This window comes from Hypanus sabinus, chromosome 4, assembly GCF_030144855.1.
Source record: "Hypanus sabinus isolate sHypSab1 chromosome 4, sHypSab1.hap1, whole genome shotgun sequence".
Classification (NCBI taxonomy): domain Eukaryota; kingdom Metazoa; phylum Chordata; class Chondrichthyes; order Myliobatiformes; family Dasyatidae; genus Hypanus; species Hypanus sabinus.
The window spans coordinates 121,554,526-121,571,534 of NC_082709.1; the positions used below are offsets into that span (position 1 = coordinate 121,554,526).

The 17,009-nt window shown below is 40.6% G+C and overlaps 1 protein-coding gene across 2 annotated transcripts in view; it reads right to left on the minus strand.

The window, feature by feature from the left end:
• Positions 1–558: 558 nt before the first annotated feature.
• Positions 559–17,009, minus strand: part of LOC132393162 (ribose-phosphate pyrophosphokinase 2-like) — a 44,459-nt gene continuing 28,008 nt past the window's right edge. For both annotated transcript variants that reach the window (XM_059968058.1, XM_059968059.1), the window contains 5 exons: positions 14,204–14,302; positions 12,902–13,026; positions 12,540–12,713; positions 1,994–2,153; positions 559–1,907 (listed from right to left, as the gene is read on the minus strand). In XM_059968058.1, coding sequence (XP_059824041.1) covers positions 1,815–1,907; positions 1,994–2,153; positions 12,540–12,713; positions 12,902–13,026; positions 14,204–14,302 — 651 coding nt within the window. In that variant the 3' untranslated portion in view covers positions 559–1,814. The remainder of the gene's footprint in view (positions 1,908–1,993; positions 2,154–12,539; positions 12,714–12,901; positions 13,027–14,203; positions 14,303–17,009) is intronic.

The following is a 17,009-nucleotide window of genomic DNA, read 5'->3' on the forward strand; positions in this document are numbered from 1 at the left end:
GGAACATCAGCAGGGATACTAACTGCTCACAAAGACTTGTAAGCTGGCAGGTGGTTTTTTTTTAAAAAATAACTTAGTCAGAGGTGGCAAAAAGATACAGCAAGCTTGCTGTGAGATGAAATAAAAGGGTTTGTCCAAATCAAGATGAGTAACAGCTGTGAGGATCTTTGGTCTTTCCAGTGGTTGATCAGTCCAATTTGGCTCTTGGTACTTCAAATCACAGGTCATGGTTAGATTCTGGATCTGCAGTACTTTCAGCCCACCATCTGTTCTTCAGATCTCAGATTTTCTGCTGGCCTTGGCCTACCCATGCCCATGGGGCTTTCCAAGGTGCCAATCCAGAAACTCACTTTTGCAATTAGTTAACTCCTGGTCATTCACTTTAAATCATTCTTTTTTTTAAAAAAATAGCACTAATTATGGGGGACTGGTGCAGACAGATAGTATAGATAATCTATAGGTCTTTTGGAGAAGGAGAAATCAGGTTGTATGAAAGATGCAGCTTGAGATATTTTTGTAACATCTTTTGAGAAGAACTTCAACACTAATTTTTTTTGCGGTAAAAATTTATTTCTGTTTTGCAGTTAAATTGGAGACAACAGCAAAATTAAACCACAGTCAGTCCAACAGGTTTTGGTACTAGCCTACACCAGTAACAGGCATATTCTTGTTGCTTCTCGTGCTTTTTAGGCTTTACCATGAAAAAAAAGGAGCATGTCATTGATCAAAATCCCTGGTTGTAATATTTATATGAACAAAGGGTTGGGGGCTGAATCCTTTACAGGGTACGGTACATTATTGCAGTCTTGTTCAACAATGCTGTGCAAAGAGATAGAGATAACAATTTTTAAAAAGTTCTCCAAATCATTTATTCAATTTCTTAATTTCAGAACAGTCTGTTCATGTAATCAATAAAATCTGCTTAAGGTTATTTGCAATGCTTAAGAGCACATGCTTCACCCAGTACTTCAGTAAACAACTTAATTTGTTACAGTTGAACTTTACAGAATTTAGAAACAAGAGACCGGTCATGGTTTTCACTTGAATAAAAAGTTGCTTCGTGTTTAAGAACTTAGAATTACAGTTTCCAAACTACTTCTCACACACAATTGGCTTCTGAACAGAAATTATGAATTACTGCACATTACCCTTTTCTTCAGAGTTTTTACTTACAACCACCCAGTGCATTGCAATTATTAAAGAATTGTATAGGGATTTGAATTCATTAAATCAATTTGCAAATCCACTGATTAGTTTGCTCCTGTTGCTGCAGCATGCAAATAGGTGACAAAATCAACAAAACATTTTTTAATAATCTAATGGAATGTCTCATAAACACTTCTCAGGCTTCCAGCTGGGTCCAGGTGTCGACTTTAATGGAATGTCTGTTTGAGAATTACTGCATCGCATCCTAAACATTGCATTTTCCTCCCCCAAACATTTGTTTCACATAAAAGGAATCAGCATATAACCACAAGTATTCAAATAGTTTGTGGTGTAGAAAAGCCACATAACCATTAACAAGAATTATATTCCATAGAAATACACCTGAAGGGCTTACATTTCTAATAAAGTACAAAAAACAGGACCTTGTCTGTACACAGCACATTTTTTCTTACAGAATTGCTGACAGCAAGTGCAAAACTATCCATAAAATGTAGAAATGGTTACACTTTCATGCTTTCAGCATGCAAGTATGTATGCGTCGTGACAGTGAATTGGTGACTAGTTAACTGTATATTCCTGTAAGTAGTGATAATCTCTTCAGAAATGTAGAACAATGTTCGTCCAGCAGAAAGTGCTGGAAACTCAGCTTACAAGGGAACATGATTGAATAGATATGACACAGATTCACCATTGTGAGTTCTACGAATTGCCTCAGCAAGGATCATAGATATATCAATCACCTGAAAGGGAAGTAGACGTGTTAAGTTCGTGCATTCAAAGCATTATCCATTATTTTCTATGAAAGTCAAATACAGATTATTTTTACCTGAACCTTTGAGCAATCGTTCATTTTTCCTTCTTGCGGAATGGTGTTTGTTACAACAACAGCTTCAAAAGCAGCATTGTTTATTCGACTAATTGCAGGGCCAGAGAAGATGCCATGGGTAAGAATAGCATAAACTTTGGTTGCACCAACACTCAACAATCTGAATAGGAAACAAGACCAAAAGCTTGAGCAAATAACAGTAAAATAGAGAGAAAAAAATTACCTTTGAGCATCGGAAAGACAATGGTTGACTAAGCAATGATTTCTGTGATTTTCACATTGTGTCTGATCCCATGTACAAGGTAAAACACAATGGTGTTCTGGCTTGGAGGCACGGGAAGGTAAAGCTGAACTTTTGAAAAGTCATAGGAGCAGATTAAACTACTCAGCCCATTCACTCTGCTCTCCCATTCCATCGTGGCTGATTCATTATTCCTCTCAACCCCATTCCACTGCCTTCTCCATGTAACCCTTCATGCTGACCTATGAAAACTTATCAAACTCCGCTTTAAGTACACTCAATGAGTCAGCAGCAACAACAACTGTACATAGCAATGAATTCCTAGGTAAAGGGCCTAAAACTGCTGACAATACTCCAAGTGTGGCTTGACCATTGACTTACAAAGCTTCAGCATCACATCCTCACACTTAATTATATTTTAGAATTGTTAAAATGAATGCTAACATTGCACTTGCCTTCCTCAACACAGACTCAACCTGCAATTTAACCTTTAGGGAATCCTGCACAAGAACTCCCAAGTCCTTTCGCACCTCTGGTTATTTTTTTGAATTTTCTCCGTCTACAAAATAATCAACATCTTTATTCCTTCTACCAAAGTGCATGACCATACACTTCCCTACACTAAATTCCATCTGCCACTTCTTTGCCCATTCTCCCAATCTGTCCGTCCCTCTGCTGCTTCTGCACTTCCTTAGTAATATCTGCCCCTACCCCCATATTTGTACCATCTGCAAGTGTGGTTGTGTGGCCAAGTGGATAAGGCATTGGTCTAGTGATCTGAAGGTCGCTAGTTCGAGCCTTAGCTGAGACAGCGTATTGATTGTGTCCTTGAGCAAGGCACTTAACCACACATTGCTCTGCGATGACACCGGTGCCAAGCTGTATGGGTCCTAGTGCCCTTCCCTTGGACAACATCAGTGGTGTGGAGAGGGGAGACTTGCAGCATGGGCAACTGCAGGTCTTCCATACAACCTTGCCCAGGCCTCAGTCATCATCGAAAATCGATGGACAGCCGAAGAGAAGGTCATCTGCAAGCTTTGCCACGGTCATCAATTCTGTCATCCAAATCACTGACATAACGTGAAAAAAAGCAATCCTAATATCAATCCCTGCAGATCACCGGTAGTTAACCAGCAGCCAACCAGAATAGTCCACCTTTATTTTGACACTTTGCCTCCTTCCAGTCAGCCAATCTTCTTATTCGCAGGCTCTTATCTTGTTAAACAGACTCGCTTGTTACACCCAGTCAAAAGCCTTCTGAAAATCCAAGTAAACACCATCCACTGACACTCCTTTGTCTATTCTGCCTGTTAATTCCTAAAGGATTCCTGCAGCTTGTTAGTCAAGATTTCCCCTCAAGGAAACCATGTTGACTTTGGCCACCTTTATCATGTGCCTCTAAGTACCCCAAAGCAACATCCTTGATAATGGACTTCAACACCTTCCTAATCACTGAGCTCAGGATAAGTGGCCTATAATTTCCTTTCTTCTACCTCCCTGTCTTAAAGCGTGGAGTGACATTTGCAATTTTCCTGTCCTCTGGAACCACTCTAGAATCTAATTATTCTTGAAAGATCATTACTGATGCCTCCACAATCTCTTCAGCTGCCTGCTTTTCAGAATCCCGTGGTGTAGTTCATCTGTTCCAGGTGACGTTGAACAGTGGTCAATCACCGATTAGGAGCACGAGAAGATTTTGCTCACAGATTCATCAAGTACACGAGGCCATTGATTTGTGGCAGTTTGGTGTTTGAACAGGGGCCAATGAGCAATCAGAATTAATTAGCAATAACAAAAATGTGGAGCTTGGCCTGTGTTAGAGTGGGCAGATTTGTGGGCAGGTTATTTGAAGCTTTAACTCTTTGAAGCTTCAAGCGAGAAGAGGGTTGAGTGAGAGAAGCTGAAAAAGCTTCCCCATTTTCCCCATTTATTGTTTCATTCTTTATATTTGCACAGTTAGAACAGTAGGAATGCCAGGCAGGATTGTTAAATGCTTCTTTTATGTGGTGTGGGAAGGCAGGAAGACCTGCATGCAGTATCTCTGACAACTTCACCAGCAAGAAGTGCATCCAGATGCAGCTTCTAACACTCTGTATTAAGGACTTTAAGCTGGAACTGGACAAACAGGAGGCTGAGAGGGTGATGGATAGGACACAGGAAACTGAGTGACAATCAGGAAGAGGAAAGGGATTAGGCAGCCAGTGCAGAGTACCCTGTGGAAATCCTCATCAACTGTTAGATACTGTTAGAGAGGATTACTAGCAGAGGAAAGTCACAGTGGTCAGGTCTTCAGCACCAAATCTGGCTCTGTCTCAGAAGGGAAGGCTGTGGGAATAAGAACTGAGCTGTGGTGATAGGAGATTCATTATTTAGAGGAACAGAAAGGAGGTTGCATGGATGAGAATGATATTCCCAGATGGTATGTTGCCTCCTGGCTGCCAGGGTCCAGGACATGAGTCCTCAGCATTCTTATGTGGGTGGGTGAGCAGCCAGATGTTGCAGTCCATGTAGGTATCAATGGCATAGGTAGGAAGAGTAAACACGAGGAAATCTGCAGATGCTGGAAATTCAAACAACAACACACACAAAATGCTGGTGGGAAACAGCAGGCCAGGCAGCATCTATAGGGAGAAGCGCTGTCGACGTTTTGGACCGAGACCCTTTGACAGGACTAACCGAAAGGAAAGATAGTAAGAGATTTCAACTGACTTCGTCGGTTAGTCCTGTCAAAGGGTCTCGGCCCGAAACGTCGACTGCACTTCTCCCTATAGATGCTGCCTGGCCTGCTGTGTTCCACCAGCATTTTGTGTGTGTTGTAGGTAGGAAGAGTGATGAGTTTCTGCAGAGTGAGTTCTGAATTTAGATGCTAAAGACATGATCTCCAGAATTGTGATCTCAGGATTGCCTACCGTGCTACATGCTGGTGAGGCCAGAAACAGGAAGATCATACAGTTTTAAATAACTGGATCCTTATTTTGTGATTATATTCACTCGTTAATGATTCTACCCCAAGTGAAGACATATGTCAACAACTACTCTGTCGAACAACTCCTGCCCCCAAAAAATTGTATCTTTGAATAAAGCTCATCCCACTTTTATCTAATCACTAAGGAATACAGATATAAAGTATCTATCCTCTCTTACGGGACAACACATATCCCAGGAATTGGCCAGGTGAATTTCCTTTGATTTCCTCCAATGCTAGTGCATCTTTCTTTTAGGTGCACAGTACTCCAGGTCTGACCTCAAACCCCATGTACACCTTTAAACCAATCTCCCTATTCTTAAACCCCACCTCCTTCGTCAAAAAAAAAAATCCAACATGCTGTTTGCCTTAAATACTTGTTGGACCTACCTGCTGATCTTTCGTGTTCTATATATTAGAACATCAAAATCCCTCTGAACGTCACTCATTGCTAGTTCCTCTCCATTTAGATTAGGGGTTCTCTACCTGGGGTCCACGGACCACTTGCTTAATTGTATTGGCTGGGAACCCCTGATTTACATAGTAATCCAACTTTTTGTTCTTCTTAATGAAGTGCATGAGGTCAGACTTCTGCACAATAAACATTTGCCAGGTTGTGGTCCAATCACTTAAGCCAACTCTGATTCTGTAATATCCTTTTCACAAAAAGCTTATCACCTTTCTGCATAAAGTCAGAGGACTACAGCACAGAAACAAGTCCTTCAGCTCATCTTGTTTGTGCCGAACTATTACTCCCTGTATTCCAATTGCCCTGCCCTTGGACCATAGCATTCCATATCCCTCCCACCCAGGTACTAATCTGAATTAGATCAGCAAACTTAGGAGTCTTACATCTTGTTTCTTTCTTTGGGTCATTAATGCAAAAAGTACAGAACTGGGTTGGCCAAAAACTAATCCCATGGGTTCCTTGCTAGTTACATCCCCCAGCCTACAAATGGCACATTTACTCCAATTGTTTTCCACGTGACAGCCGGATTTCAAGCACAAGGTTTTAGAAGCCAGCTTTTGACTGAACTGGAATGATGATGAATCATCCTAGTACCAATACTGATGCAAACCATATTATGCACTCATCGGTATTCATCCATACAAAGCTCATGCACTGCCCCTAAAACTAGTGGAAAACAGGTTAAAGTGATCACAGATTATAATCAAGGTGAGCCTGCAATTTGTTCACGGATGCAGCCATTTTCCACCAGCCCTCAACTCTGCCCCTAATTATTTTATGATTCCTTTAATCAGGAAACAAGAAATGTAACATTGTAGGGGAATAGGGTGTATTTGAGCAAGCAAAATAGATTTGTACAGAAGAGCAAACTGTCACAACAGTAGCAAAATAGCCAAACTGAAGTTTACACCAAGTAATGCTACGTTTTTACTGTAGGTCAAATTTGGGAATCTTCATTGCTTTAATTTCAGCAATTTGTACTTTTCAGAACTTGTTCTGTAACAATTATACAACATGCTCATCTGCAGCAATCTAGAATCAGAGAGGGGGATTCACAAGCAGGTAAATTCTTTCATTCATACACAAGATAGTCAGCATGGAAAAAAACCCAAAGATTATGGCAAACATCCTCAAAAGTATTTAGCGCTTTATGATTGGAGTTTAGAGATATCCAAAATACAAAAGGCTCATCTTTGCCTCCTTTGTGACATATCCAGTCCTCCAAGTAGAATCTGGGATTTCATCTTTGTGTCAGCACTAAATTTGTGCAAATACCAGCAACCAGCCACACTTACATTTATACACATCGAAGCTAACAATATCAAATATATGGTAGTGAATACAAGACTTAGGGACAAACTTAGGCCATACAGCCCATTGAATCTGCTGCGCTATTCAATCCATACATCACTTTTGTAAATCTCCTCTGGACCCTCTTCAATGTTCCGTAGATACAGGGCCCAAAAGTGCTCATAATACTCCAAATGTGGTCTGACCAATGCCTTGAAGTCTCAGCATTATGTCTTTGCTATTATATTTTAGTCCTCTTGAAGCAAATGCTGACATTGCATTTGCTTTCCTTACTCCAAACTCTCAACCTGTAAGTTAACCTTTAGGGAATCCTGCCAAGTCCTTTTGCACCTCCAGTTTCTGAATTTACTCCCATTTAAAATAGTTTTATTCCTTCAGTCAAAATGCATAACCATACACTTCCCAACACTGCATTCCCTCTGCCACTAGGTTGCCCATTCTAATCTGTCCAAGTCCTTCTGCAGATCTCTGATTCAACACTACCTGTCCCTCCACCTATCTATCATCTGGAAACTTGGCCACAAAGCCAAGTGCATCATCCATATCAATAATATAATGCAAAAAGTAGCAGACCCCAATGCGAAAGGTAGCAAACCCAACTCCTTCAGAAACCACTAGTTGCTGGCAGTCAACCATAAAAGGCCCCCTTTATTCATACTCTATCTTCAGCCAATCTTTGTTCCATGCTATTATCTTTCCTGCAGTACCATGGGCTCTTAACTTCTTTAGCAGCCTCATTTGCTGCACCTTGTCAAAGGCCTTCTGAAAATCCAAGTAAAGAATGTCTATGACTCCTTGTCTATCCTGCCTGTTATTTCCTCAATTAATTCCAACAGATTATCAGGCACAATTTCCCCCAAGCAATCCAAGCTGACTTTGGTCTATTTTAACATGTGCCAACAAGTACCCTGAAACCTTAATACATCCTTGAAGGACTCCAACATCTTCCCAACCACTGACTGGCCAATGATATACTTTCTTCTGCCTCCCTCCCTCCCTTCTTAAAGCGTGTGGTGACTTTTTCAGCAGCAGGCTGAGGATGCAGCTCTGGAGCTAGGGAGGTTTCTGCCAGCACTGACTGAAGCTGGCCTTTGTCAAGAAAGACAGGTGTTGAGACTGCACAATGACAGTTTACCTACCAGCTTGAGGGATGATCGTATTAAATACCGTGATGAAGCTGATGAGCCGTCGTATGCCAGCATCCTGCCATATGAGGCACTATTTTTCAGGTGGGACAGGACGGAGTAGAGTGCAGAGACTATGGCATTAAGTGATAACCGAAATGGACAGAGTCCAATTTAGTAAATGGGAGTTAAAGTGATTATAACTAACTGCTTAAAGCACTTCATTATTGTTGAGATCAGTGCCACTGGACAGTGGTCATTGAGGCAGGCTATTGTTGCCCTCTTGGGCACTGGGATGATGGTGGCTGCCTTGAAGCCTGAGGGGACAGTGGACTGTTCCAGAAAGATGTTGAAGATGTCTATTAGAACTCAGTTAACTAAGCTGCACGGTCACTCCGCACCTAAACAGGTATGTTATCAGGCCCTGCAGCTTAACGTTGGTTGACTTGGGGGAGGGGGAGGGCTTCCTCACCAGCACATCATTCCATGCACCAAACCAGGCACAAAAGGCATTCAGCCCATCAGGAAGAGAAGCATCACTGTGCTTGATGCGCAGGGTGGACTTGTGGACTGTTATGGTCAGAATGCCCTGCCACATGCGCCTCATTGTCTCTGTTGTCACAGAAATGTGAATAATCCTGATTTGTCTTCCAGATGGCATGGGAAAGCACAGGTCCTGCTGACCTGAGGGCCGTCTTATACCTTGATCCTGAAAACAGCATCCCAATCTTCAGCTGTGCTCATAACTCTGCTGCCAGCCATGGCTTCTGGTTTGCCCTCACGTTAGATGTGTTTAAAAATGGTGACGTCTTCAGTGCACTTCTGTTTTTTAGCCAGTCACAGATCTTTGCAGGAATTAGCTGAACAGATAAATGGTCAGAGATAATTAGGGGCAAGGAGTAGCTCGATATGCACAAGGGATGTTAGTATAAATATGATGAACCTAGGTTTGCGATGAACCAATCCTCTGTTTTCCGAATTACTCCCAGAAACTCTAGCCATTACTGCGCTACCTTCATCCTTGCTAGTGGCCCCTTCCATATCAACTCAGCCATCTGTCTCATGCCCTATAGTTGTCTTTAATCAATTGTAATATAAACACATCTGATTTTACCTTCGTCCTCTGAAATTAGAGTCAATTCTATCATATTATGATGACTGCCTCCTAAGGATTCCCTTACCTTAAGCTCCCTAAGGGTTGTCATGTCCTCTTTTCCACAAGACTGAACTTGAACTAATGAATCTAAAGGGTATGACTGCCTCCTTAAGCAGAGTGCCCAGATAACTCTGCCCCTCCCTTTTGCATCACTATCAAATTCCAGGTAGACATTGAGTCTGAGTTCCTCAGGCCATCAAGGTTTCTGCAGATACGGTCATCCAGAACCACAATGGAGTCCACTAGCTCCCACATCATGCAGCTACATCATATCAACTGATCCTGCATCTCTATTTTATTTAATCAGCTGTAATTTAGTATCCTTTTTGTTAAGTACTATAAAAAGAAACCGTACCTCTTCTTACCTGCTACTCACCTGTGCCCCCTCGTTGAAGCCTCTTGAGCCGAAGTATCAGGTCTTAGACTTTGATACTGGCCCACTCACATCACAGACAATCCAAAATGGCCTCCAAGACCTTGGCCTCCACCTCGTGAGCCAAAGCCTCGGTTCTCTACTCTAATTTTGTCCACTCCAACAAAAGCTGAACAAAACCTCATCTTTTTATTGACCCAGGTGAAACTCGCACACAATGAGATTTGCCCTTTTCAATACCTCCTGCTCTTGCATAGATTTCACACCCACTACTCCAGTGACCCATCTCAATTACTGCCTGAAACAAAGCATTTTTTAAAATGTTTCTCTTCTGCACAGACCAACTGAGAAGCTTGAGATCCATAATATCAAGACTGTATTGGGAACAAAAGAAAAGCACTGAGATTTTCACGGAACATTAAAACAAATTACACATCCATTATGTATAAACTGCACGAGGGAAGCAGAATCACAAGCGGAGTAGTAGTAGTGCATTAAAAGCGACTTTCTTTTCCAAGCTCCTACTCAGCAAATTTCTTTGGTATTTCTAGTTTGGAGTTTACTAATAACTTCTGGAGGAACCATGCTTGTACTGGAGGGAGAGTTGAGTGTTTAATAAGCATTTAAGGCTTATTCATTGTGTGCAACCATGGAAATGTTTAATTAAAGTTGATCTCAAAAGGAAATAAAACTCGGGTCTTTTCCCCAATTGATAGTTATCAACAACTCATTTGTTAACTTGAACATACATGAAGTATGAAACATTAAAAGTGGTAGAAATAACAGGTACACCTTTGATTAAATCAAACTATCAAGTGCAGGGGTTCTGATGTTATAGTGAAGTTGTACAAGACATTGGTGAAGAATAATTTCAAGGATTGTGTGTAGTTCTGGTCAGCTACCTACAGGAAAAATATCAATAAGATTGAAAGAGTGCAGAGAAAATGTACATGGATGCTTGCAGGATTTGAACATCTAAGGTTAAGGAAAGGTTGAGTAGATTCCTTGGAGCAAAGGAAATAGAGGGGAGATTTGATAGTGATATACAAAATTATGAGGGGTACAGACAGGGTAGGTGAAAGTAGGCTATTTTCCACTGAGGCTGAGTAAGAATAGTACTAGACCTCATAGTTAAAGGAAACCAGAGGGGGAACTTCTTCAGTCGAAAATTGCTGAGTGTGGGGAACAAGCTGCCAGCGCAAGTGGTGAATGTGGGTTTGATTTCAACATTTAAGAGAAATTTAGATAAATACCTGGATGGTAGGCATATGAAGGGTATAGTCCAGATGTGGGACGATGGGATTAGGCAGAATAATAGCTCGGGATAGACTATTTGGGCTGAAGGGACTTTTTCTCTGCTCTAGTACTGTATGACTTTGACAAAAAGTAACATGCTCTCATGACCTCCAAGGACCACAGAAAGAGAACTTATATAATCTAGAAGCAATCTCCATGTCAACATTATGTGCACACTAACAGGGCATCATATCATTCAAATATTTAAGAATGATTTCCTGGCCAGGAAGTAGTAACATTGCAGTGACTTAATGTCCAGCCATTAGAAAAAGGAACTGAATCCTGCAAGGTCTAAAGTCCTATTTTAATAAGTTAGTGCACATACTGCAGAGTGGCTTCTGCAAGATTCTTGGAGATGTAACTAGCACAGCATTTGATTTCACAAAAGACTGATCTTAAAGAGAGATCCAAAATCTTCAACTGATGAAGTTTAAGTATAAATACTGTGAGTGGGCTTTTAAGATGCTTAATCACTTAAGCACCATCCATTTTGAATGCAAAATGGGATACAAGTGCTTTATTCCATTTACACTTATGACTGTGTGGCTAAGCAAAGCACTGACGGCATACTCAAGCTTGCTGACGACACCACTGCTGTAAACTGATGGTAGCAAATCAGCATATAGGAGAGAAATTGAAAATCTGGCTGACACCTCTTACACAAGGTCAGCAAAACCAAAGAGCTGATTATTGACTTCAGGGGAAGAAAACCAGAGGAACATGAGCCAGTCCTCATCGGAGGAACAGAGGTGGAGAGGGTTAGCAACTTTAAATTCCGCAGTGTTATTATTGCGGAGGACCTGTCCTAGGCCCACAAAGCATGGCAGTTCCATTACTTCTTTAGGAGTCTGCAGAGATTCAGGATGATATCTAGAATTTTCATCAACTTCTATAGATGTGCAGTGGAGATTGACTAGGTGTATTACATCCTGGTATGGAAACACCAATGCCCTTGAACTGAAAATGCTAGAAAAAGTGGCTGATCCCCACCACTGAGCAGATCTACAAGGAGTGTGTCACAGGAAAGCAGCATTCATCATCAGGGACCCCTACCACCCAGGTCATGCTCTCTTCTCGCTGCTGCCATTAGGAAGATGGTACAGGAGCCTCAGGACCCACAGGATCAGGAACATTATTATCTCTTAATCATCAGGCTCTTGAACCAAATGGGATAACTTCACATCATTGAAATGTCCGCACAAACAATGGACTCGCTTTCAAGGATTCTTCATTCTATGTTCTTGATATTTATTGCTTATTATTATATTTACAGTTTATTATCTTCTGCACTTTGGTTGAACGTCCAAGTTGGGCGGTCTTTCATTGATTCTATTATGGTTATTATTCTATAGATTTATTGAGTATGCCTGCAAGAAAATGAATCTCAAGGTTGTATATGGTGACATACATATACTTTGGCAAGAAATTTACTTTGAACTTTTTAGTCCTAATTCCTATTACATCTTTCTTAATCCTGAAATGCATTTCAAGGAAACAGCAGGCTTAAAGTCTGAGGTTTCCCCCGACTGTCCCCTCCAAGCACATATGTAAAAATCAAGAAACCACACTGGTAAACCAACCTTCAGAAAATATTTGGCCAGATTCACTTACTTATTAGCAGCGTGACATATGGTTCCACATGTGTCTGCCATGTCATCGATAAGAATGGCCACTCTGCCTTCAACATCACCAACAAGCACCATCCTGTCCACCTCATTTGCTCTCTTCCTTTCCTTGTGGATTAGAGCAAATTCAACATTCAGTCTATCTGCGATTGATGTCACCCTGAAGGTAGAGAAGATAACTGGATTACAATAAACCAGTAATCTCAAAATGCCTGTGTTTCTAAAGTACAAGTGATTCAAATTAAAATGCAATTTTCTCCTTACCTAGAAACAACGAACGGCATCAATTCCTCTTTCTCTGAGCAAACTTGACTCATGCAATTCCCCACATTGTCCCCTCCAACTCACCTTTTAGCTCCACCAGCATCTGGAGAGACAATTATAGAATTCCTCCATTCTGGAATATTTTCCTTTATCCATCTGAGTACTGCTGGTTCTGCATACAAATTATCCACAGGAATATCAAAGAAACCCTGACCAAAGAAAATTAATGCAAATTTGTAAAGCAACAATGGTTACATTTATCTACTGCATTGTAATTTTAAATTCAAAAAATCTTCAACCAAACTAAAAATGTTCAGATTTCTTTTATTAGTGCAATTCAAAAGTTTGATGCATTCAGATATAAATTAATTGTTAGAATAGGAGATGATGTCAGTGTCTTCTTTCAGACCTACATTCCCAACATCAGCTTGCTCCAGTGTGCAGGTTGCATCATCCAATATCTGATATCAGACTCCTAATCTCCATGACATCTCCAGAACAGAAACCATGTAAGGGATATGCAGAGGGCCTCCCTGGGAAGCCACATCTCCCCCAGTGAACCTGGGAAGGTACTGAGCAACTTGAATTTAAATCCAAGCATCAAACTGGCATGGGTATACAGCATTTCACAGAACACCTCAAGGTGGCCCATCAATCACCACCTGTTTTCACTGTGGCATCATATGCTGGCCCCACAAGAGCCACTTCCAGACCCACGGAACTGTAGAAGTTACCCTCAACCCAGAGAGACTGCTTAAGAATACCATGAAAGAACCTCACTATAGACACCAGGTAAGTAGGTGCAGTAGTGGGATTCATTAACTAATGCACGAGGGAAGGCTGCCAATTCAACTCTTCCACAGTATTATCCAATTTACATCTGCCTCAATCTATTGCCTCACTCAGGAGCCACATCTCAATGCACATCAACATTGGAATTACCCCATGCTGATTTGAGGTTTAATAGTGTCCAACAATGCGATAGTTCCACCAGTTACAATGTCAAAATAGAACACCTGTACACCAATCCCAGCAGACAGTTCAACTAACATTTTCACAAAGTGCTAACCGGAATGGTACAGCAACATGTTAAAAGACAGAACTTTAGTTCAGTACGTGCTATCAATATTAATCAATCTTTTATAGATTATTAAATACTGTTTTTCTTCAAAAATGGGAAGACTAATATGTGAAAGATAAATCTTATAAATTTCTATTGTTATGTAAAAGAAACTTATGCAGTTAAATAATATCAGATAATGAATCATGGAGTTTTTAAAAGTGTATTAAGTCCTGTGAAACATTTGAAGAAATTTCACACAATGAAATTAAACTTGAAACACACCTCATGAGGGTAGAGGTTTGTTAGTTATAGTTTACACTCACCTGGATTTGAGAGGCATGCAAATCCATGGTGATAATATGATCTGCTCCGGCAACTGACAGCATGTTGGCCACAAGCTTTGCAGAAATAGGGGCACGGCTCTAAAATAAGACATAATTGAATAAAATCTCTAGTGTAAATGTTTAATCGCCAGCAAGTTTCTCAATTGACATTCTGCAAGAATTGAATGAGGTTGATGCGACGTTGATCAGAAATAGAGTAGTAGAGCACAAGGACAAGCCCTTTAACTGTACAAATCTAAACTACGGTAACTCCATCTGCCTGTAAATGACCTGTAGCACTATACTTGTCAGTTTAAATGCCTCTTAAGCTGCCAAGTCTATGGCCAATAATCCTATTCTGTACATTGGTATTGGAAGAAATAACCACTTTTCATGTATTATGCCCTTCAATAAAAGGAATGCTGTGAAATAAAATGCTACTTTCAATATCCTATTGTTTAATTGCAGCAGTTATATGCAAAAATCTTTCAATCTGCTTAGTTGTACATCTCAGCAATCACAACTGCGCCAAGCAGGACCTCCATGCCCAGAGTTATTTTCGATCAAATTAAGTGAACTGATGCCTTGTGATTTATGCCCATAAAGATGTGGCAATTAATTGACTAAATTAAATCAGACAGTTCAGATTTGTGAACAAACAAAAAACTCAATTACATAAAATGGTAACATTCAAAGAAGAGCTCTATTATTGTACAACTGGTGAAGAATATGTTAAAATCATGAATTCTCGAACATGGCATGAATAAGTTACCCAATTTTTTTTTACATGCTAGCAATGAATTAAGTCTTTTTTAATACATAAAAAGAAACCTGTTAGAGTTTACATTTGATTTTTACTCCTTTTGAAGATGTTACATCATGGAATTAATTTTCAGGAACATTTAAACTTCATTTCTGCTGCACCTCAAGAGATTCATGATGTGGCTGAATCCTGATGCGTTTGTGATCCAAAGGTTTTTCAGATGTCAAGAATGAGGCATAAAACTTGCTGCTATTGGCCGTTACAGGAACAAAGAATGAACAAAGTACAGAAGAGAAGAAAGTGTAAAAGGAAAAAGCAGACATGGTTGTCTCATACTAAATCTAGAGATAACAAAATTCCAATGATAATAGTTAAACTATAAAAGAGCCAGATTCAAGTACGTGGTACCAGCTACAGAAAACTAAACTGCTTCTAAAAATACAGGAGCACCTACACCATATTTGCTGGAAAATTCACTGAACAATAACAATAATTATAAGGTGAGAATTGGGGCTCACAACCTTTATTGCCAGGGACCAATTCTATTAAGCAAGGGTTCCGTAGACCTCAGGTGGGAACCCCTGTACTAGCTATTCATCAATCCATGCTTGAATGTCATGCAGAATTTTTTTTGCATTCCATCATGAAATTCATTGTGGTATAGATGGCTTTGTTGCCAAGTTTGCAGATGATATCAAGAATGGTGAAGGGATGGGTAGTGTTGAGAAAACAGGTAGGATGCAGAAGGACTTGAACAGATTAGGAGAATGGTCAAGAAAGTGTCAAGTAAACTGCAATGTTGGAAAATGCATGGTCATGCACTTTGATAGTAGAAATAAATGTGTGTGGTATTTTCTAAACGGGGAGAAAATACAGGAATCTGAGATGCAGGGGGACCTGGGAGTCCTTGTGCAGAACACCCTGAAGGTTAACTTATAGGTTAAGTCGGTGGTGAGGAAGGCAAATGCAATGTAAGCATTCATTTCAAGAGGTCTAGAATACTAGAGCAGGGATGTGCTGCTGAGGCTTTATAAAACACTGGTGAGGCCTCACCTTGAGTATACCATATTGAAACGATGTGCTGGCATTGGAAAGGATCTACAGGAGGTTTACAAGGATAATTCCGGGAATGAAAGGGTTATCATATGAAGAACGTTTAATGGCTCTGGGTCTGTACTTGCTGGAATTCAGAAGGGGGGGGGGAGATCTCTTTGAAACCTTTCGAACGTTGAAAGGCCTAGACAGAGTAGATGTGGAAAGGATGTTTCCCATGGTGGGAGCTTCTAGGACAAGAGGGCATAGCCTCAGGATAGAGGAGTGCCCTTTAAAAACAGATGCAGAGAAATTTCTTCAGTCAAAGAGTGGTGAATTTGTGGAATTTGTTGCCACATGCAGCTGTGGAGGCCAGGACAATGGGTGTATTTAAGGCAGAGATTGATAGGCTCTTGATTGGACATGGCATCAAAGGTTATGGGGAGAAGGCCAGGAGCTGGGGTTGAGGAGGAGATTAAAAAAAGGATCAGCCATGATTGAATGGCGGAGCAGACTTGATGGGCCTGATGGCCTAATTCTGCTCTTATGTCTTATAAGCAAATAAAAGGGAACAGTTTTCAAATCTGCAGTCAATGAACATTCCAACCTATGAAGGAGCTGAAGATAATGAAGCTGAAAATGGTTTGTATAGAACACAGCACACTGGAACTCCTACAATAATATTCTCTAATATTCTTGGGTTAGGTATGGACCTAACCAGTGTTCAAAATTATCTTCAAAATGCACAGCACACCAAAGTTCTTTACTCAAAGTACACATTATTTTCATGGCACAGCTACTTCTACTGAAGCTCATTAACTGAAAGAAGCCACTATATGATGCCATGAGGTTGCATGTGGTCCAGAGTCAACACAAAGTACAAGGTGATTATTTCCCCGTTCACCACAACTTCCGATAGCTCTATCATATCAATTAAATGGGCATTACCTCAAAAGAAGCCAAGAGTAAGTTCAGGCTTTTGCTTGGATTAGACTGTGGAACATCTCCGTT